Genomic DNA, 20,518 nt, shown 5'->3' with positions numbered 1-20,518 from the left:
CTCCTGAGGAGAGCAGCACCCTCCTGCAGGCAGGAACCCGTGGTTCATTGATCCAGGGCTGTGTGTAAAGCACATGTTTGAGGCTGGGGGGGGCGAGAGCTGCAGAAGGCAGCACTGCAGGGGAGCCCAGCTGGGCCAGGCAGGCAGAACTGTACTTACAGAATCCTCTGGAACAGACTCCACCCCTGTGCTGTAGAACCCTTTTCTGAGGAGCTGGGTGGCACATGGGCTGTCAGTAATGGCCCCTGGCTGATACTTTTCTTTGTGCCCACAGCCCCCAGTGTGTGCTGAGCTGGAGTTTGGGCAGTCCCGTGCCCTGACTGCCCTGGCAGTGGCTGAAAGCAATGGCCTTTGTCACCCCTCCTCTTCCCCTTCATCACTGCCCAGCATGACTTGGGATGAGCTTGGTGACGCTTTCTGGAGAGACCTGCAGCTGGGAGGGTGGGGAAGGCCTGTGTGCCCCTGTGCTCATCCTGGTATGGATGGGGATGGTTCAGGGGGTGGTGCTAGGGTCACACTGAGCTGGGGAGAGCAGCCCATGCCAGCATTGCCTTCCCCTCCAGGCAAAAGCTGCTGCAGCCAGGCTGCTGCTTCCATCTCCTTGCTGTGGCAGAGCTGGCTGCAGCATGGCTCCCCATGTCCCCATCCCTGGAGGGATCACTGTGCTGGCTGGCATGGCTGTCTTGAGGCCAGTGCTGCCAGGCAGTCATGGCATGGACAGCTTATCTGGCACAGCTCTGGGGGAGCTGGGAGATGGTGTGCCTTGAAGCTCCTTCACCTGGGGACTTGGAGCCACCACTGGCCTGGCACATCCCCAGAGCCACGGGCAGCTGGAGGTGAGGGTGACGGGGGATGCTGGCATCCGGTTCCACTCAGGGGTGTTTGATGGAGAGTGGCAACTCCCTTTACCCTTCTTCCTATCCCAGTGGTTTTAGGGCTTCACTTGAAATGTCTTGGCCATGGCTGGAGGCAGAACAAAGCCCTGAGCCAAGCATGCTGCCAGGAACCTCAGGAAATCTCCCCCATCAGCATTTTTCTCTCTGGCAGGCACAACTCCCACTCGCGCTTCCCGAGCGCGCTTGGATGGAACGGACAAACAGGAAGGGTGGATGTGGATAAGGGTTGTTTATTCATTGAGCAACTCCTTAAAAAACAGAAAACCCAAACGTTTTTGGTAACAAATGTTAAATCTTTTCCAGATGAGGTGTGTAGCCAGGAAAAGAGGGCAAGTTCCACCTCTCACCCCAGGGAGGACACACTGCTGGGCGGTGCTAGGGTCCAGAGCCCCTCTGTGCACAGCCACGCTGCGAGGAGCAGCCTTTCCCTGTCCCCATGTCCCCTCAGCCACAAGCTACACCACCCTGAAACACAGTATTTACAGACCACAGATTCCCACATCACAACACTCCCTGTGCCCAACACATGGACCTGGAGCTTTAAAGGGCAGAAATAAAAACCACCAAGCATCCAACCCAGACAGAAAGAAGACTCCAAAGAAACACCAAGGTTTGCACGGCAATAAAAAGATAGCCCTTCTAAAGGAGGTCAATAAATAGGAGAACTAGAAAAAATCAATTGCTTTTTAAGTTCAGCACATAAAGCCCAGTTCCACCCCCAGTGGGTGAGGAGGAAGTGAGGGCTGTGGGAATGCACAGAGGAATGTGGCTCTCTCCCCATCAGCATGGGTTTCTCTGCCCTGGGGCTTCCCATATCCACAAAGCTGCCCCTTGAGAGACAGGTGCTACTGGCCAAAACCAGTCCCATGGTTGCCCACCAGCAGATAAACCAGGGGCGTGGGCAGGGGGACACAGCTGTGGGAGGAGTGAGGGGTGTTGGGGTGGGAGAAGCCAGGGAGCTCGGCTCTGCCTGGCCGCTCACCCCAGCCAACCCCCTGGAAGGAAAACTAGTTTCTCCTGAGACATATCAATTCTACAGCGAGCATTTAAATAGCTTGAAGAAGTGCAAAAATCAGCTCAGGGATGGCAGGGTGTCCTCAGAAGCACCCTGCTCTTCATAGAGGGATGGGATCCTGTGCCACGGCCTGACATAGCTGCATCCTCTGACGCTGCTCCATGGCAGAGTGATGCTCCAGTCTTCCTGCCATGCAGAAAACTCCAAATTTCTTGACCCCCCGCCCCCACCTCTCTTCACCTCCCAGTTGGATCCCTAAGAGTCAAAAACCTCTGGGCATCTGCCCAAGGGCTCTTCAGCAGCCACCACATTTGCATTCATGTGAGAAGGAAATATCTCTTACAATACAGGTATTCAATATATATTTGAAGTCAGTTGAGGCTGAGCCAGCCATCGCCTCCACTAACGCCAGCCCAGGGCGTGAGCCAGTGCCTGCTTCCCAAGGCCTTGGCACTGAGCTGCCCCAGCTCGGGCTCCTGGGGATTCTGAGGGGTCACTGCCTGCGTCCTCGCCACCCCTTGGAGAAGAAAAAGGGGGCCCCTGCCACAGTCCCCCCACACCAGCTCATGGGGACGATGTGGGCTCCCTGTCTTCAGGCTTGTCGCTTTTGGAGGACTTTGGCTTCAGCAAGATGAACCTGTTGAGGAGGTCGGTGTCCGAGCTGGCCTGGGCACCTGCATACGCCTCCCCTGGGGATGAAACAGAGGCTGGGCTCACCTGGTGGGGAAAGCTCTGGGGGCTGGAGGAGCAGCATCTCCTCAGAGTGGGGTGGGGACACTCACCAGCATAGCTGGAGGACTCGGCCATGTTCTGGGAGCCGGTGATGTGGTGCCAGTAGGCACTGCGGGGCAGCATGGTCGTGGGCGTGCAGGGGTAGGAGAAGTGCTCAGTGCCCTTGTTCAGCAGCTGCAGTGGATGGAGGGGAGGAGGGTGACACAGGGCCCCCAGCATCTCCCCCAGCTGTGTCCCCCCTTGGCATGGGCTGGAGCTCACCCTGACGTTCTTCTCCATCTCCAGCAGGACCCTCTTGTGCTGCTCAGCGATGGCCAATGTGGCGCTGTGCACGCGCTGGTAGATCTGCTCACCCTCCTGCGTCTGGAAGGTGTAGAGACCTTCTCCTGCGTCACACATCCTATGGGGACAGGGCACAGGATGTCACCAAGGTCTTCAAGCCAAGGGATGATGAGCAAAACCCACCCAGATGACAGCTGGGGCAGCTTCCCATACTGTTAGAGCTGTGCCTAGGTCCCCTGCACGATGCTGATCTGGGATCAGAACGAGCTCCAAGCCCTGCCAGCCATGGGCATCACCCCAGCCTCAGGCCTGCCTGTGGTGATGCCAGCAGTGGCACTGCCCAGCTGCAGGAGGGCACAGAGCTGTGATCCTGTCCTGGCAAGGGTGACATCTCACCGTCCGGCCTCGAAGGTGAAGCGGGTGGCGTCGCGGCCGTAGCGGCGCAGGGAGCAGAGGGGCCAAGAGAGCAGCTTCACCCGGGGGTTGTGCGTGTCCCAGAGGTAGATGTTTTCGTGGGTGATCTGCAGCTTGCACTCGCCATAGACGTCCAGGTTGGGGCAGGGGAGGAGGAACACGTTGAACCGGTCTGGAAAGGGAGAAAAAAAAAAAGCAAATAAAATAATCAGCGAGGGGTGCAGCAAGGCGGAGCCCCGGGCGAGCACTCCCCGCCGCGCTCACCCGTCTGCTCGCACTGCACACCGGGCGCCAGCAGGTCGGGCTCCCCCAGGCTGATGTCGTTCAGGCGGGCGCCCAGGCACTCCACCGACAGCGTCTTGTACCACTCCTCCGCCTCCAGCTCTGCAAGGCACCACGGCAGCCCCTGGGCGACCCTGGCCACGCCGGGTGCCCCACCCAGCACCCTCTGCCCGGCTCCCCTGGGCGCTGCCCCGTACCTGAGTCGCAGGTGAAGGTCCGGGCGGAGTCGTCGGTAAAAACGATGGCCACCGCCTGTCTTTTGGTCTCCTTGGGCAGCCGCGTGATGCACTTGACATTGCTGATCTCGGTGACCTGCAGAGGAGCTGGGGGGTCACCGAGGGCTGCTCTAGACCCCAGCTGCTTCTCCCAGCCCCTGTTCCGACACTTGCAGCACCCGGACCCAGCTGCATCCCCCTCCGGAGCATGGGGTGACAGCCACCCAGCGAGTTCAGGCAGGGAAGGAGCTGCTGTGGCACGGGTCCCCGAGCAGCGGGCAGCCCCCCCATGACCCCTCCAGCGCACCCCCTCACCTTGGGGCACCCCCGCAGGCACGCTGACTTCTCATCCGGGTACTTCTCCAGGCGCTGGGGCCCTTTGCTGGAGGATTTGCGGAAAACCAGCCAGCAGCGCCGGTAGATCTGCCGGACAGAGAGCGGCGGCTGCTCGGTGCCACAGGGGCTCCCTGTCCCCACCACAGCCCCCTGGCCCCATCCCCAGGACCCGTGCCTGGTTCTGCTGGCCCTGCTGGCCTGGGGACAGGAGGGGATGCTGGGGATAGGGCTGTGCTGGGGCTGCCATCATCTGCCCCCACCCCCCGCCAGTGCTAATTGCAGAGCTTAATTAATGAGCACAGACAAAGCTCCCAAGGGGACCGCTGTTCTGGCATTTCCCCGTCCCCTCTCCTACATCCTCTGCCTCTGAGGGTGGTGGGGCCACGGTCTCCAGGCATGTCCCCCTCCCCTGGATCCCGCTCCCTCTTTGTTCTCCCTAATTAGCATGAAATTACCCAGCATGCTCGTTGCTGCGGCTCCAAACCATGGAGATGGGCGACCAAACCCCCTGACCCCCCACCTGTGGGTGCTGCACCACCCGAATTTGCACCCAGCAGCTCCAACCCCTCCCGGTGCGGGGCATCCCCGATGCCAAACTGTGTGTGCAGGGAAACTGAGGCACGGGGGGAAGGGAAGGCTCACAGACATTCCCCAAACCCCGGGTGACCTCGGACAGGTGAACGGGTGTTACTCGGTGCAGGATTCGGCCGGTGCAGATGCTGGACCCCTGGGGCTGCTGGGTGATTTGGGTACCAACAAGTGGCCCGTCCCTGCTATCCCCCACTCCTCTGCCACCACAGCCCCAAAAAGCTGCTCATTCAACCCCAAAACGGGGCACAGGGAGCCACAAGAGGGACCTGGCCACGTCACCTCACTGGGAAACCAGAACCCCACATCCATGGGTGTCCCACCCACATCTCCCCATTCCCCAAGATCCCCACTCACCCCCAGCTTCTTGCTCTTCATCCTCACATAGCCCTGCTTGATGATGTCGTTAAAATTCGTCGCCATGGCGATGGCTCGATAGGGTAGGGGATATTTTGGGGGGGGGCTGCCTTCACCTTCGCCCCCCCCTCTCCATCCTCTTCCTCCCTACCCCTCCTGTCTCACCACCGGCCCAGCTTGGTGCTAGCAGTGTCCCCCATGCTGGCTGGAAAAGAGAAATGACAGATCGACGGGTGACATCTTCCTCGTCCTCCTCCCCCTCCTCCTTGTCGTCCTCCTCCTCCTTCCCCTCCTCCTCCTCCTCCTCCTCTTCCTCCTCCCTTCTCTGCCTGAACCATCCGAGTGGAACAGTCCGGCGTTAACCCCTGCCAGCACGGCGGAGCCAGGGTGCCACAGACAAGCGGTCAGTGCCCTGCCGCCAGCTCCAACATGTGTCCGAGGGGACACCCGCACCACACCTCGCCCGCAGGTCTCCATCACCTCTCGCACTGCCCTCCTTCCTCCCAGGCTGCTCGCTCGGGCAGGAACACGGCCCCGGCCCCTGGGCACGGGCTGGGTTCGGTGGGAGCGGCCAGGCCGGCTCTGCTCTGGGCTGTTTCGGCCGGCATCGGGGGCCAGAGGGACCCCGGCTTCCAACCTCGCCCCCCGGTGTCACCGAGCCTCCCTCCAGCCCTCCCTGAGCTCGGCCTCGCTCAGCCCGGTCCCTGCTGCTTCCCCAGCCCGCACCGGCGGGACCAGGTGGGGACCAGGTTCCTTTGCCAGGTGGAGCAGTCCCAGGTGGAGGCAGTAACCCAGGAAACAGAGCAGGGCCATCCCCGGGGATGCTCCTCCGTGCCAGCGACACCCGGGTCCCCAAAGCCCAGCAGGAGGATCGGGCTGGGACAGCGCCTTGGGGACCGCCGGTGTCCGAGAGCGGCCGGGGCAGCGTTCCTGTGAAGGAACACCCCCCATTCCCCATCGCCATCACCCACCCGCGCACACCAACACCCCAGGGAACCCAGAGCTGCTGGGGGGCCCCTCCTGCCCCTACCCCGACCTGCCACCTGTCACCGCCACACCCGCCGCCCCCCGGCCCCAGCACCCATCACACCCCGCTCTCCCACCGGCACGTCCCTCCGGGCGTTGTCACCTCCCGCCCGTTTGCCCCCGACGCTTGTCAGCCCAAACCTCGCTCCAGCCCCGTCCGGTGTCACCCGTTCCCCCGCCGGTCCCGCCGCCTTACCGGCTCCCGGTGCGAGCGGAGCCGGCGGAGCCTCCGCGTCCTGCGAGCCCCGGAGCCGCTGGGCCCCGCCCGGCCCCGCCCCGGCCCCCGCCCCGCCCCGGTCCCCTCCCTCCACCCCCGGGCTGCCCAACCAGAGCCACAACCGGCCGCCCTGGAAAGAAAATTCCATCATTGGGCTTCGGAGGGAACACCCCGCAGCGACTGCCGGGCGGCGGCAGCAGCCTCTGCTCGGTCCCTCGGCTCAGGTGTCGCCGCATCCCCGCTCCGCGCCCCCAGACTGGTTCCAGGCCTCTCACTAAAACTGCCCCCAGGCACCCCCACCCCCGCGGCCTCGCTTGTTGGGCTATAAAAATATGAATAATCGCTGGAAATAAAAGGGCATTAAAAAAACCCCATGAGCAGCAAAGAGCTGCGCTTTTAGCCAATCAATTAAAAGGCAGAGCGAGGGGATTAGCTCACCGAAATATTAATTTTTAATAAGGTTGTGTCTGAGCGCCTCCAAAGCCCCCAAGGCCCTGTGCTGGGGGGCTGGGCTGAAGGGCTGTGCTGGGGTGAGCAGCACCCTCAGGTGAGCACCTCTGCACCCCTGGGTCAGCACCTGTGCACCTCCCCAGGGTGAGCACCCCTGGGTGAGCACCTTTCACTGCACAGGCCCAGGGACAGGCTTTACCCCACGCTGGGCTGGAATGCAGGCATGGGGACAGGGATGCCAGTGGGTGACATTCAGGCCCATCTCCCTGATGTGTCCCCTCCCCACCCTCGCTCCTGTGTGGGGACAGACAAGCAGCTCACACCACCATCAGAGCCTGGGCCCATCTGGGCTCTGTATTTATAATAAAAAATCATATACAAATACATACATATATATAATATATATAAAGAGAAGTGGGCAGTTTGCGGCTGCCAAGCTTGGTGCCTCTCTAGGCCTGCGCCTCCTCCTCCTGGGCTGCTCAGTGATGCTGGCTTTGGTGGCCACACCAGTGTCCCAGGAGATGCCAGTGGCTGAAGGGCCATCCAGTCCTGTCCAAGAGGCAGTGGGTTCTGGAGCACCCCCGGGCAAATTCCTCCCCACCGCTGTGTGCCTCAGTTTCCCCATCTATACAAGGATCACCGCACAGCTGGGCCCCATGGCGACACACTTGAACGCAGGGGACTGATGTGGCACGTCCTGCGGCGGTGGCACTGCCCTGGGCTCTAGGGCACCTGGATCTGCAGGTCCTCATCCTCGTCGGGGTCGCTGGTGCCGTCGCCGGCGTCGTCAGGGCCGAAGCGGGCGCTGCGCATCTTGCCGAACAGCGGGGCGCTCTGCTGGCGCCGCAGCCTGCGGGGACAGCTGCTGGGCTGGGGGCAGCACGGCCCGGGGGGCCTGCATTCCCCTGCACCCCCTGACAGCACGGCTGCACCCCAGAGATCCCTTCCAGCTGCCCTCGCTAAGCTCTGAGCGCAGGATGAGCCCCCACAGCCTGGAACTGGGAGCTGTGGATGGGGCACAGGCTAAACCCCTCCGTGGCTGGGCATTCCTGTGCTGGGCAGCACAGAGCCAGACAGGACTGCAAAGGGAGGTGTCATTCCCCTAAACTGAGGAACTCTCAAAACCCCCAGGAGCCTGTGGTGGTGTTAGCTCTTTACTTGCCCTGTGGTGGTTTTAGCTCTTTACTTGCCCTTGTGTGAAAATTCATCAAGCAAATTTTATGAATCAAATCTGAAATCCAAAGGCCAAGGATCCAGTGAGATCCAACCAGTCCACCACACTTTACTGGAAAGCATGAATTATTTAGGGCTGATTGCACAGGGAGTCTGGGGTGGGCGATGAATCCTCCATTATGCTTCCATGATTTAATGCAGATGTCCCAATAAAATAAAGGATGATTATAAACACCCCCCCAGCGCCTCCTGGAGCCACGGCATCGATCCCACGGCCATTTCAGCTCTTTACTGCTGGAGAGGCAAAGCAGGGCCGGGGAAAGTTTTAAGGGCAAGAAAACTCAGCTCCCACCTCCCCAGACTGGTGTGGGATGCCAGCAGCCTGCCCTGGCTGTGGGTACTAGTGGGTGCAACCCTAAGCAGCATAAAACTGGGCTGTGCTGGTCTCTGGGCAGCCTTGTGCTGGTTTAACTGGGAGGTGAATGCCACCCAGCTCAAGGTGGGGTGAAGATTGCTCAGAGGATGGCTGTGCCCCTCCCGAGGATGTCACAGGCACTCGGGCCATGGGTTCAACCAGGCAGATGCTGGTTGAGGGATGGTGGCAAGGAGAACATCATCCCATCCTGGCTGGTGCCCACGTGGCTCACCCAGCCCCTGCTCACCGTGACTGCAGGTGCTCCAGCTGCACCTGGAAGCTCTCGCTCTGCTCCGTCTGCTCGTCCAGTGACCGCTGCAGCTTCCGCGTCTGGTTGTGGGCCTCATCCAGCTGTGGGGTGGGATGGGATGGGGTGGGATGGGGTGGGATGGTGCTGTTGGCAGCTGTGTAAGGAGCAGAACAGCCCCCTGACCTCCTCCACCAGCGTGAGTTTTCTCACCTCATCCTCAGCCTGGGCCAGCTCCTTCTTCAGCTCCTCCACCCTCAGGCGCAGCTTCTTCACCTCTCCCTCGTGCTGCTCCACGCGGCGGTTGGCGTGGGCCAGCTCGGCCATCTTCTCCTGGTACTGCTTCTTCAGCTTGGTGTGGATGTGCTTCAGGTCGGCCAGCTCCTGTGGTGGGCACGGGGAGGGGGCTGAGCATGGGACAGCCACCCCCACCACTGGGTGTCCTCCCCTCCCTCCCCAGGGGTCTCTCCCATTGCCCCACCCCATGACCCAGGAGCTGATGGGGTCAACACCATCCCTTGAAGGGTGATGGCAAAATATGGGCTTGAGGGAGTCCTTGGGGAGGCTGAGCCCCACAACAGAGTCACCCAGGGATGCGGTAGTGGGGGACACCTCCCCTGTGGCACCTTGTTCTTCTCGAAGAGCTCAGCCTGGATGGTTTTGAGGTCAGTGTCCAGGGCACTGGCCGTCTGGCGCCGCTTGCGAGCCAGCACCTCCTCCAGGTCCTCGATCTGTGCCCGCAGCTTCTTGTTCTCCCTCTCCAGGTTGAGCTTCTCTGTCTCCAGCCGCTCCCGCCGGCCCCACTCAGCCGCGTTCTCTGCCTGCAGCCTCTCCATCTGGGACAGGGCATGGGGTGGCTGGGGGGCAGCAGGACCCCCCTCTCTGCCCCCTTTGTCCCCCAGGCTGGGGTCTGGCCTCACCTCTGCACGCAGCTCAGCCAGTTTCTTGTCCATGCTGGAGCGAGCACCCAGCTCATCCTCCAGGTCCTCGGAGATGCGCCCCAGCTCGTCCTGGTGAATCTCCTTCAGGATGTTGAGCTGTGGGGGGACATGGCACCAAAGGGGGCTGTGAGCAGCCACCTTCTACCTGAGCCCCGCCCACACACATTCACCCAACTCTATGGATGGACCCACTGCATCAACAGCACTAATGAAAACCCTTAACAAGCAACCTGGGGTTGGGGAAGTGGTTGTGGGCCACCATGTCCATCAGGATGTGCCACCCTGTGAGGGACAGGCCACCCTCTGGAGCAGCTCTGTCCCCAGGCACCTCGCTCACCTGCTTCATCACCTCCTGCTTGTTCTTGTTGAGCTCCTCGTACTTGATCTTCCACTGGCTGAGCTCGCCCTCCAGCTTCTCAATGTTCTTGCTGAGCGCCAGCTTGTCCCTGGGGAGAGGCAGTGACAGTGACAGCCTGCAGGACCCCACGGGATGTGCCACCCCAGCGGGGACCAGGCTGGTATCAGCTGGCAGCCTGCAAGGATGATGCCCCAAGCACTCACTCCCTCTCCTTGAGCAGCACTTTTTGGGACTCATCCAGCCTGAGCTTCAGGGCGGTGACTTTGGTGGCATCCTCCTCCACGGCGCTGACGTCCTCCCAGAGCAGGCGGCTCCGCTCCTGGCGGCTGAAGGAGGCCCGGGGGCCCCGCTGCTCCCAGCTCTCCTCCTGCTTGCTCGTCAAGATGTTTTCCATCAGCTCCAGCTCCTGTGGCGCCGTGGGTGGCCCAGCACAGGGGACAGGGTGAGAGGGCTCCCCAGCCCTACAGCACCCAGCCCGCACCCCATAACCAAGAGCACCTCTCCCTCCATCCCCCGGGGATCCCCTAAGGCTGGTGAGGAGGGACCTGCCCTCCCAGGGGAGCTCCCACATGTCACCACACTCTGCTGCCAGCTCCCTGCCATGCTGGAAATGTGGTATCAAAAAATTTAAAACCAATTTATGACGCCGATCTCACCCAGGACTGCCACATGGGTGACCTTCTACCAGGAGCTCTGAGCACACAGTAAATGAGCAGCAGGGGATTCCAGGAGACAGGATGCCTGGGGACCAAGTGTGGAGCCCGTGGGGGATGCTCACATTAGTCTCAGATTTGTCACTTGGCAGCTGTGCTGTCAGGTGGACATGTCACAGCACGGCACCCTAAGCAGTGACTTCGGTGCTGTGACAGAGCCAACGGCAGCAGAGGAGGGATGGCTGCAGCAGCTGGGATAATCCCTGAGGTGCCTCTGGTGTGCTCCCCCCTTCCTCCTCCTCCTTCTCCTTCCTTCAGCAAAAACCCCTGCCAGAAGCCCATATGGACACCCTGACAATCAAGCTGTGGCTGGGAGATGCCACCAGCACTGCCAATGCCACCATCCCTGTACTGGCACAGTGATTTTTGCCTTGTGCCCGCAAAGGGAAAGCCCCAGCAAAGGGACTGCTGCCAGTGCCAAGGTGATCTCACTGCACGGGGCTGTGATGGCTCTGGGTCTCCTCATGACACTGCTCTGAGGAGTCTGATCCCCCCTGGTGCTGTTCCAAGAGGGATTTGACTGTCCTGTACTGCTCCAAGAGGGGTCTGAGCCCAAAGTGCTGCTTGGAGGGGTGTGACACCCCCCATATTAATCCAAGAGGGGTCTGACCATCCTCTACTGCTCTGAGAGGGATCTGTCCCTCCCAGTCCTGCCCCAAGAGCAGTCCCCCCACACTGGCCATTTTACAGGACAGGCAGGGGTGGTTTGGGGGTGCCCATGGGCAGCAGACAAGGATGAGGAGCTCCGCTGTTCCCCTGCTCGCCTGGGGCAGCCCCGCACGCCCACCTTGGCTTTTTGGGGCACCTCGGCCCCCACATCCCGCACAGGCTCTTGCTCAGGGCCGGCGTCCCCCTCTGTTCCATCGGCGGGCGGGCTGCCGGCGCTGCCCTGTCCCTGTCCCGGTGCCTGTGCCGGTGCCGGTGCCTGTGCCGGTGCCGGTGCCTGTCCCGGTGCCGGTGCCTGTCCCGGTGGCCGCGGCGGGCGCTCGTCGGGCCGCTCGCGGTCGCGCGTCGCGCGCAGGCTGGCCAGCTCCTTGGTGAGGGCCTCCAGGCGGTGCCGCAGCTGCCGCACCTCCTCCCGAGCCCGGTTGCGCTCGGCTCGCACCTTGCTCCACTTCTCCCGCCAGTTGGCCGTGCAGTCCGACCACCAGCGCATCGTCTTCTCCATCTGCGCCGCCCGCGCCCGCGCCTCCTCCAGCTCCCGCAGCCGCAGCTCCTCCCGCCCTTCCCAGTCCCCTTCCAGCAGCGCCGGCGGGGGCCCGGGCGAGGGGGTCCCGCTGGGGGGGGACGGGGAGGGCTCGGGGGCCAGCAGGGCCAGGAGGGAGCCCCCCGGCAGCGGCGGGGAGCCCGCCAGGCGCGAAGCCCCGCTCTGGCTCATGGTGGGGCTCCCTAGGGCATGGCCGTCACCGTCCTGCACCCGGGCACCTGCAGGAGACACGCGGGTCAGCTGGGGACGGCGGCTGGAGGGAAGGGGCGGCAGGGGCACGGTCCCTGGTTTTGGGGAGCGGCACACTGAGTGATGAGATCCCTGGGATGGACCCCAGCCAGGTCCCCAGTGAGGACTCTGGCAATGTCCCCAGCTGGCAGCCAAGTGACAGCCCCAGCCAGATCCCCAGTGAGGGGATGCTCCACCAGTGAGGTCCTCAGTGAGGACCACAGCCCACAGCCCACAGCCACCGGCATCTGGTCTCAGCTTGGCCCTGCAGGCACCTCTGCCAGCGCACCACAATGAAGGGAAGACATCGACATGTCATTCGCATGATGTCATCTGCATGAGGTCATCTGATGACATCATCATCATCTGTGAGCCTCCAAAACCATCCCTGGTGCTGGAGTTGGGGTACTCGGCTGCACCCCAGCAGCTCCAGCGAGGGTTACAGCCCGGATCTGGAGCCAGCAAAGCAGGAACAGCTCCGGAAGGAGAGCCCGGAGCTGCGAGATTGGCGTGGCAGGGGGACGTGTGTCCCGGCAGCTGGATGTGCTCTGCGATGGTGCCGCAACAAAGGGCCGGGGCTGGGTGTCCCCATCCCGGCATGGAGCCCACATCCCGGCACGGAGCTCAGATCCCGGCCTGGATCTCACCCCCGGCGCGGCCGGGCAGGCAAACCGCCCCAGGAAACCTCAATGGGAGGCTGCTGCGCGTCCTAATGGGATAAGTACAGGGTCCAGCCGCGGCTGCCCGCAGCCCCGGCAGGTTTCTGGGACGGTGCAGCCCTAACCTGCTACCAAATCCGGCTGGGCTGGGAGAGCCAGTGCTGGAGCAGCGGGAGCAGAGGCCGGTAGCAGTTGTGGGATTTGCATGGGAGAAAGAACTAAATTTTCCGGTGATATTTGCTGAAATGGTGAAGTTTTGGTAAAACTCAGCAGCAAGCCCAGGCCCGCGCTCTCTGGGCTGCTCCTGTTGGAATCCCAGGCATTGGCAGGACCCGGCACAGGCAGCGCCCACGGGAGCACAGATGGTGCCCGGGCACCCACGCAAAACCCACGGAACGCATGCCGAGAGCCGGCAACCATGCAGTACCCACGGGGGGCACGAGTGGAGCCAGGGCACCCCTGCAACACCCACGGGGAGCACGAACACCCATGGGACACCCGCGGGAAGCACGCGTGGGTCACGGACACCCCGGAACAGCCGCGGGGAGTACGCGTGGGTCACGGACACCCCGGAACAGCCGCGGGGAGTACGCGTGGGTCACTGGCACGGGCGGATCGCGCCCCCTCCCCGGGGCTCCCGGCGGGGCCGCCCCCGCGCCTCCGCATTGGCGCCGGGCTCCGTCACTCACCGGCCGCGGCCCGGGCGGCGGGAGCCCCGCATTCCTCCGCTCCGCCGGAATTCCCCCCGCTCCGGCCGGGAGGCACCGCTCGGCCCGGCCCCGCCCGGTTCGCCACGGCCCCGCCCGCCCCGCCGCGGCCCGGCCCGGCCCGGCCCGGCCCCTCCCCCAACAAAGTTTCTCGCAAGTTTCCCGGTGCCGCCGGTGCCACCGCCCGCCCGCCGGCCCGGCCTCGCCCAGCCCGGCCCAACCCAGCCCGGCCCAACCCAGCCCGGCCCGGCCCGGCCCGGTCGCTCACCCGGCGGTGTCGGCGGCGGCGGTGCGGGCGGCCCGCGCGGGCCGGGGCGCTGCGGCCGAGTCTCCTCCTCCTCCTCCTCGCCCTCCTCCTCCTCCCCCCGCCGCCGCTCCCGCCCCCCGCCCGCGCCCGGGGGCCGGTCCGCGCCGCGCTGCGTGTCCTGCCCCGTGGCACGGGCGGGGCGGCCGCACGCGTGGGGCTGCGGCGCTCGGGGGCTGCGGGCAGCCCTGCCCAGCGTGCCGGGGCTGGGGGCTCGGACAGCGAGTGCTCCCAAGGCTGGGGACCCTGCCCGTGGCTGCTGCTGGGCTGCGCACACGTGTCTGTCTGTCCCAGGGCGGGGGGAAACTGGGTGGGGACGCGTTTGGGGACACGGGGGGCCCCCCGGGTGAGCGGTGGCCGCGTGCTGTCTGCATCCCCCACACATACCCGTGCTGGCTTACTCCTGGCCCAGCGGCAAAACCCCAAACCACCATTTTGCCCGTCTCTTTCCTTTTGCTGGATGCCTTTCGGACAAAAAATTGGGTTTGTGTTCTGCTGGACGTGGAATCGATGCCATGGGACGCCAACAACTTCTTCTCCCCCAGGATCGAGCGAGGCAGGGAAAACCAAATCAAGTTAAAGCAAAACTTCTTTCCAAGATCGGATTTTTTTTTCCAGCTGGAAACAACCCCAAAAAGCTGGAGGCGAGGGATGCTTTCCTCTCCTACGCCCCTATCCCAGCGTCTTGTGCCAGGGGAGCCGGCGCCGTCTCTTGCAGCCGGTGAAGCGATTTTGCAGGCGGCTTGGCCAGAGCTGCGGGTGCGTGGTTGCGGCTTTAACCCGCTCCCGGCACTAAAACCGGCAAAGTTTTTTCCAAGCATGCCTTTACTGTTTGCTCGGACATGCGTGTCTTGGTGACACCAGCAGGCTCCAGGATGCATTGCAGCATCCTGGGATTTGTGGGGCTTATCCTTGCACAAATCAAACCTCCTTGGTGTGGGGTGCATCACCGAAAGATATGGCCAGTGACCCACTTCTGTGGTCCAAGCATCATCGTCCTGGCGCCCTTCTCCTCTCGTTCTGGGTTTCCAGCCTGGCCGTGGACAGCAGGACCCCTTAAATCTGTTCCCAAGGAGCCCCCATTTGGGATAGGTCAGAGCGAACCAGATGGTTGTCCTAATGAACTGGGACCTAGAAATGTTGCAGGAGTGGCTGCAGGCGCTGGGCGAGCACAGCGTGGCACTGCTGCCCCACAATGAGCGCTGCTGTGGCTGAGTCACCCCTGCCCCCTGCAACTCTGCTCATGGCCACATCCCTGCAGCTGGACCCAGCAGCCAAGATGAAGCGCAAGATGAAGCCTTTTGGGGCAAACCTAACCATTTTGGGTAAAAAAATACCTTTGTTCCCTCAGCTAGGCTCGCTGGCGTTGCTGGAGGGCTATGCTGTGGTCACTGGGGGTGTCATGGAGTGTGGTGGCTCCATCCTGGCAATCGCATCCACTGTGGTGTCGCAGGATCAGGCCATCTTGAGTTCAAAGGGACGCGTAAGAAACACTGAGTCCAACTCCCTGCTCCTTGCAGGAAAACCTGAAAGCAAACCATGTGACTAAGAACATCATCCAGACACTCCTCAACTCTGCCAGGCTTGATGCCATGACCTCTTCTCCGGGGAGCCTGTCCCTGTATCTGACCACATTCTCAGTGAAAAGCCTTTTCCTAATGTCCAAACTAAACTTCCCCTGCAGCAACTTCACTCCACCTCCCGTGTCCTTTCACAGAGAGTGGAGATCAGCACCCTGTGCACCCCAGGAACCCCTGGCACACCACATTTCCCGGGCAGGCTGGGCACAGCACAGGCTGCAGACACAGCAAGGATGACCGGCACAGCTTGGCCCGCGGGACAGTTTGAGCACCCTGACGCTCTGGGCTCAGCACTGGGGCTAAAACCTGAATCGCTGGGTGGTGGGAGCTGCTGCTGGGGGGCTGCAGCTCGGGGTGCTGCATGTCCTGGGCACCACGGCTGCTCCCCTGCCCGTGGTGTCCCTGTTAGCGACCAGCCCTGGCCGCTGCTTCTCTTTAGGAGCGCGTTTGCATTGCCCGTGTGCGAGCCGGGCGCCTCTGGCCGGGTCTGCTCCGCCCGGACACCCGCCGGGCGGTTGGTGCAGGTCCCACTAGATGGCACAAGGGGCGCAGGAATGGTCCCACATCGGGAATGTGCAGGCGCAGGGACGGCCGGTGGCGGCGAGCGGTGCCGAAGTGTCCCCCGACAAATGGGAGGGGACCTCTGAGCCCCCTTGAGGAGCTGCCACTGCGCATCTCACAAGGCACGGTCAAAAGCGGGAGATCTCCGGTTACATCCCCCAAATCCGCTCGGTACCAGCGCGGCTGCAGCGCAGGAGCGGCTGTAAGGCTGTGGCATCCCAAAACCATCCCGACCCTGGGTTTTCATCCACGACAGCATCACGACAGAAGCCCTCCCTCTGACCCCAAATCCAGCGCAGGGGTGGAGGCGACCTGCAGCCCTGGGGCGACGGGAAAATGGGTGAGCAGGGCTTTGTCTCGGCATCGGGCAGACGAGCTTGGGTGGAGGAGAGCATGGGAAGTGAGTAAGTGATACTCGGCTTTCCTCCCGCTCTCACTGAGCAAGGCAGATGCCAAGCAGAGCTCCTCAAGGCGACCAAACACTTTCGGAGTTGAAGCAATCCAGCCTGTGGAAATAAATAGCCAGGACAAATTGCAGGGATTAAATCCATCAGTTGGGGGCAGCGAGTCGGTCCTGAGCCCGTGGTGCATCCGCATAAACCAGACATCACCTGGAAATGTTACCGGGGTTTTTCCTCTCCTGATGCCTGAGGTTTTGGAGCCGGACATCCCGCTCTGCCTGCTGGAGTGCAGACCAGCATCTCAGCACGGCAAATCCGCCTATGGCGACATGAGCGTCCCCACGGCCGCCACGCTTGTCCCTGCAGGGTGAGCCAGGGAGGTGCCATGAGCTGCTGTGCCCGTTCCTGGCCGGGTGGCAGGGTCAGAGCCCCACCGGACACGCTGCCCATCTCTGCCGAGTGACATTTCCCTTTCTGGCTCCTTCCCGCTGCTGGACAGCGAAGGAAGCCTCTGGCTGTTCTTTGTTCCAGGCACAAAGGGCAGCCAGCGCCGCCGCGTTCCCGGCAGTGCCGCCGGCATCCCGGACAAAGGCCCGTCCCGCCGGGGCTCTGTGTCCCCTCCCCGCAGCCCGCCGGCCCCGCGGTGCCCCCGCTCGCACGGGATGAGCTGTGCATGGCTCACCGCTCCGGCCGTGACTTCAGCTATTCACTGAGAGCCTGCGGCTTTGGTGAGGTGCCAAGTGCCCGACCTTCCCCCGTGAGCCCCATCGTGGGAGAGTCACATCCCAGCGCCTTCCGTGCCCGTTTTCCCCATCTCCAGGTTTGGGGGTTTGTGCTGTGAGTCACTCTGGCTGCCGCACATCCACCTTGCTCCGGTATCCGGTGGCGCTTGGAAAACAATCACTCGGTGATTGGCTCCTGGCAGCGGGAACATGTTACAGACATCTTTTATGGAAAAATCCTTTCCTTAGGATTTTTCCTCCTGAGAAGCTGAGAAGCCTCAAGAACAAAATGTAAACATTGATTAAGTGCTGCTGTAGAATGCAACAGGTGGAGCTGTGATTAGTCCATGGTAAATGTTTCTAATTAATGGCCAATCACAGCCCAGCTAGCTCGAGCAGAGAGTCTGAGACAGAGCCTTTGTTATCATTCTTTCCTATTCTATTCTTAGCTAGCCTTCTGATGAAATCCTTTCTTCTATTCTTTTAGCATAGTTTTAATGTAATATATATCATAAAATAATAAATCAAGCCTTCTGAAACATGGACTCAGATCCTCGTCTCTTCCCTCATCCTAAGACCCCTGTGAACACGGTCACAGGAACACAGCATTCCTGGGAGGTCCCCAGGGAGATAAAGCTTCTGGGGACTGGTGGGACATGCTGGCTCTCGGGTAGCTGAGCCCACTGCTGGTCACCCTTTTCCCAGCCTGGCACACCAGGAGCAGGCTGAAGCACTCCCCAGGGAGCAGGGGTTGGGATCGAGCCCCCCACCCACCGCCCAGTGCCACGGTGCCAGGGCTGGCTCCATCCAGCACCCGGGCATGGGCAGGAGGGGGCCCGGCCCCTGTGATCTTCTCAAGGAGAAATGGTGCCATTTACCTTTCTGGGCACCTTGCCTGGCAGGAGCCAGGGCCGGGCTGCTGGAGGGGTTGTGCCATCCTTTTCTGCCCAGGAGAGGAGGGTTGGTGGCACCACGGTACCTTCAGGCTTCCGAGCCAGCCTTGGCTCCAGGGAAAAAGCTGTGGAATTATAGCAAATGCCACAGATTTTGGGGAAACAAGCAGCCAGGAAAAACACTGAATCCACATGGGAAATGGAAGGTTTGGAGAAGACCTTGGCTCCATTTTGGGATCTGCTTTTGGGACTTGTCTGCTGGGGAGCTGATGAGCCCAGTTACTGCATCCCATGGGAGCATCCTCACCTGGTGCTCGTGCAGACACCCGCAGGGACCAATTCTCCCCCAGACCTCCCTGACATCACCGGGGGTTTATTTGCAAAGCCGAGCCTAAACAAATAATCCCGGTTTATTGCTGTTCGGGTTTTACTGCCCTGGCACCTGTTGTGTCCCTGTTTTCGTTGAAGGAGAAATCCCGACGTGGGGTGGGGCGGACTCACCTCCTCACCGGATGTTTTTCCAGGAGGAAGGCTGAGGGAGGTGGAGCAGCAGCAAGGAGGGGAGCACGGGCACCCACAGCCGCTCAAAGGCAGCTGAGGCACTCCCCGAGAGACTCCCAGGGCTGTCCTGGCATTGCTCACCAGATTCGGATGAGAGATCTAGGGGCATTCCCTCCCACCAGCCTCCTTCTGCTTCCTCATCCTCATCCTCATCCTCATCCTCCTCCATCCACCGGAGCTGGGCTAAGCCCTGGTTATGGTAGCATTTTGCTGGGAGCACCCAAGAGGTTTTGGGGGGGTCTGGGCACCCTGGCAGCGCTGGGCAGTGGGGCTGGCAGCGCTGGGCAGTAGGGCTGGCACATCCCTCGGCTGCAGACGGCGCCGGGGCTCCCCTGCCCACGCTCGTCTCCCCTGTTTGGCAGCAGCCCTGGCGCGACGTGCCCTCTCCTGCCGCAGCCTGCCCATCCCCTCGCCCCGCCGCCGCGATCTCCTGATCCCTCCCTCCCTCCCGCCCGCCGCCGCAGCCTTGAGGAGCTTTTAGCAAGATTTAGGGCTTTAAGAGGATTTTGGAAGCCTTAGAGTTCTTTTGGAGCTTTTAGGAAATTGAAGGGGCTTTAGGAACTTTTGGGGTTTTTAGGAACTTCTAAGAGGTTTAGGAACTCTTAGGGCTTTTAGTAATTTTTAGGGCTTTTAGGAACTTCAAGGATATTCAGGAATTTTTAGGGCTTTTGGGGTTTTAGGACATTTAGGTTGTTGTAGGGGTTTTGGGACATTTTAGGGATTTAGGAGCTTTCAGGATCTTTTAGGACTTTCGGGAACTTTAGGCATATTTAGGCGCTTTAATTGATTTAGGAGCTCTTAGGACTCTTAAGAAGTTGTAGGGCTTTCATAGGAATTCCCCAGTTGAAGCAATACACCCTTATCAGGCCGAGTACAAGGGCAAATGTCCCTTCCAGGAGACAACACAAGGATTTCCTCCCTCTTCGTACTCAGGCAGAGTCTTTGAAGGTCTGTCGACTCAGAGATAATCCCGACAACACCAGCAAGTGCAGGCGTTGACCTAAAAATAACTTCTGATAACATCGAATGCAGAAAAAAGACTCTTTGTTCCACGAGCAGCAGCAAAAAATCCTTTCCTCGCTGGTGCGAGGGGTCTGCACCTAACTCCCCTCTCCAGGAGAGCCTGATGCTGGGTTCAGCAGGGCTATTCCCGGGAGGTGGATTTATGGCGTTTCCCCAAGGAGCCGGTCGGGATGACCCGCGGTGGGAGGGAGGTTTGGCTCCCAGCGATGCTCCCGCGGCTCTGGCGGATTGAGCGCGCGTTTGAGAGCTCGCCCGGCTCCCCGAGGCGTGGGGACGGCCGGACTTCAAAGGCAGCTCTGTTAGCCACGGTCCGGCCGCTTTAGCCACGCTCCAGCCATGTGAGCTGCTTCCCGTGGGAGCCTTGTCCCGTGGCAGCCAGGGAAACTGAGGCTTGGAGCTGGAAATTCAGCCAGTGGGGGGATGTAAACTGCGGGATGTCCCCTTCTGCAGGATCCCAAAGCCGCCATGGCACCCGCGGTGGCACAATCCTCGTGGATCAAGGTCCATCACCTTCCCTGCTGGAGAGGGAAGTTGTTTACACCCTTCCCCCTTGCAGAAAGAAAAGTCTCATTCAAGCCATTGAAAATATCTGCAAGAGCAACTATTTACCCAGGGCACTTCCCGGAGCTCTCCCCCCCGCCCTGCTCCCTCCTCTCCCTGCGTCTGGGCTTTCTCCAGCCCGGCTGTTCCCGGGGCACACACAAAGGGCTGGGTGCAGGCGCTGCAGGAGCGGCTTTACCCGCTCCCACAGCGCTGCCTGCAGCCCCGGGGTGCCCATCTCCACCATCTCCGGCCCTGGGGTGGGTGCTGAGGGCGCTGTGGTCGCGGCCAGGCTCTACACCCCACTCCCCATTCCACCTGCTCCAGGAGAGCGCTGTGTATCCCCCTCCTGTGATCTGGGCTCCTTGCCCTGCTCCTTTCCTCCCTCACATCCAGGGAGCGGGACAGGGGTCACCGGGACACTCCGTCCCGGCTGCTTTCCCATTAATTGTTATTTTTTAATCCCGTTGGCAGT

At 61.6% G+C, this 20,518-nt stretch overlaps 2 protein-coding genes across 7 annotated transcripts; both read right to left on the bottom strand.

Moving 5' to 3' along the window:
- Window positions 1-1,112: 1,112 nt before the first annotated feature.
- DOK4 (docking protein 4) lies at window positions 1,113-6,421 on the bottom strand. 4 transcript variants are annotated; one of them, XM_030955987.1, is made up of 9 exons: window positions 6,340-6,421; window positions 5,118-5,322; window positions 4,152-4,259; window positions 3,819-3,933; window positions 3,604-3,723; window positions 3,322-3,511; window positions 2,905-3,043; window positions 2,694-2,817; window positions 1,113-2,600 (listed from the first exon to the last, which is right to left on the bottom strand). In XM_030955987.1, exons 2-9 carry the CDS (start codon window positions 5,181-5,183, stop codon window positions 2,476-2,478), a joined length of 987 nt encoding a protein of 328 aa, XP_030811847.1. In that variant the 5' UTR covers window positions 5,184-5,322; window positions 6,340-6,421; the 3' UTR covers window positions 1,113-2,475. The 4 variants fall into 4 exon arrangements, with proteins under 4 accessions (XP_030811847.1, XP_030811848.1, XP_030811850.1 ...); XM_030955988.1 differs by having other exon boundaries at window positions 6,285-6,405; XM_030955990.1 differs by lacking the exon at window positions 3,604-3,723.
- Window positions 6,422-7,150: 729 nt separating this feature from the next.
- CCDC102A (coiled-coil domain containing 102A) lies at window positions 7,151-13,780 on the bottom strand. Of its 3 annotated transcripts, XM_030956382.1 has the most exons (10): window positions 13,727-13,780; window positions 11,589-12,082; window positions 11,445-11,552; window positions 10,148-10,350; window positions 9,924-10,032; window positions 9,566-9,682; window positions 9,272-9,481; window positions 8,859-9,029; window positions 8,646-8,749; window positions 7,151-7,660 (listed from the first exon to the last, which is right to left on the bottom strand). In XM_030956382.1, exons 2-10 carry the CDS (start codon window positions 12,033-12,035, stop codon window positions 7,534-7,536), a joined length of 1,596 nt encoding a protein of 531 aa, XP_030812242.1. In that variant the 5' UTR covers window positions 12,036-12,082; window positions 13,727-13,780; the 3' UTR covers window positions 7,151-7,533. The 3 variants fall into 3 exon arrangements, with proteins under 3 accessions (XP_030812242.1, XP_030812240.1, XP_030812241.1); XM_030956380.1 differs by having other exon boundaries at window positions 11,445-12,082; XM_030956381.1 differs by lacking the exon at window positions 13,727-13,780 and adding an exon at window positions 13,441-13,532 and having other exon boundaries at window positions 11,445-12,082.
- Between the last annotated feature and the right edge of the window lie 6,738 nt (window positions 13,781-20,518).

This window comes from Camarhynchus parvulus, chromosome 11 (genome assembly GCF_901933205.1).
Source record: "Camarhynchus parvulus chromosome 11, STF_HiC, whole genome shotgun sequence".
Classification (NCBI taxonomy): domain Eukaryota; kingdom Metazoa; phylum Chordata; class Aves; order Passeriformes; family Thraupidae; genus Camarhynchus; species Camarhynchus parvulus.
The sequence above is the reverse complement of the archived record's forward strand: the minus strand, read 5'-3'. Positions and strand labels throughout refer to the sequence as shown.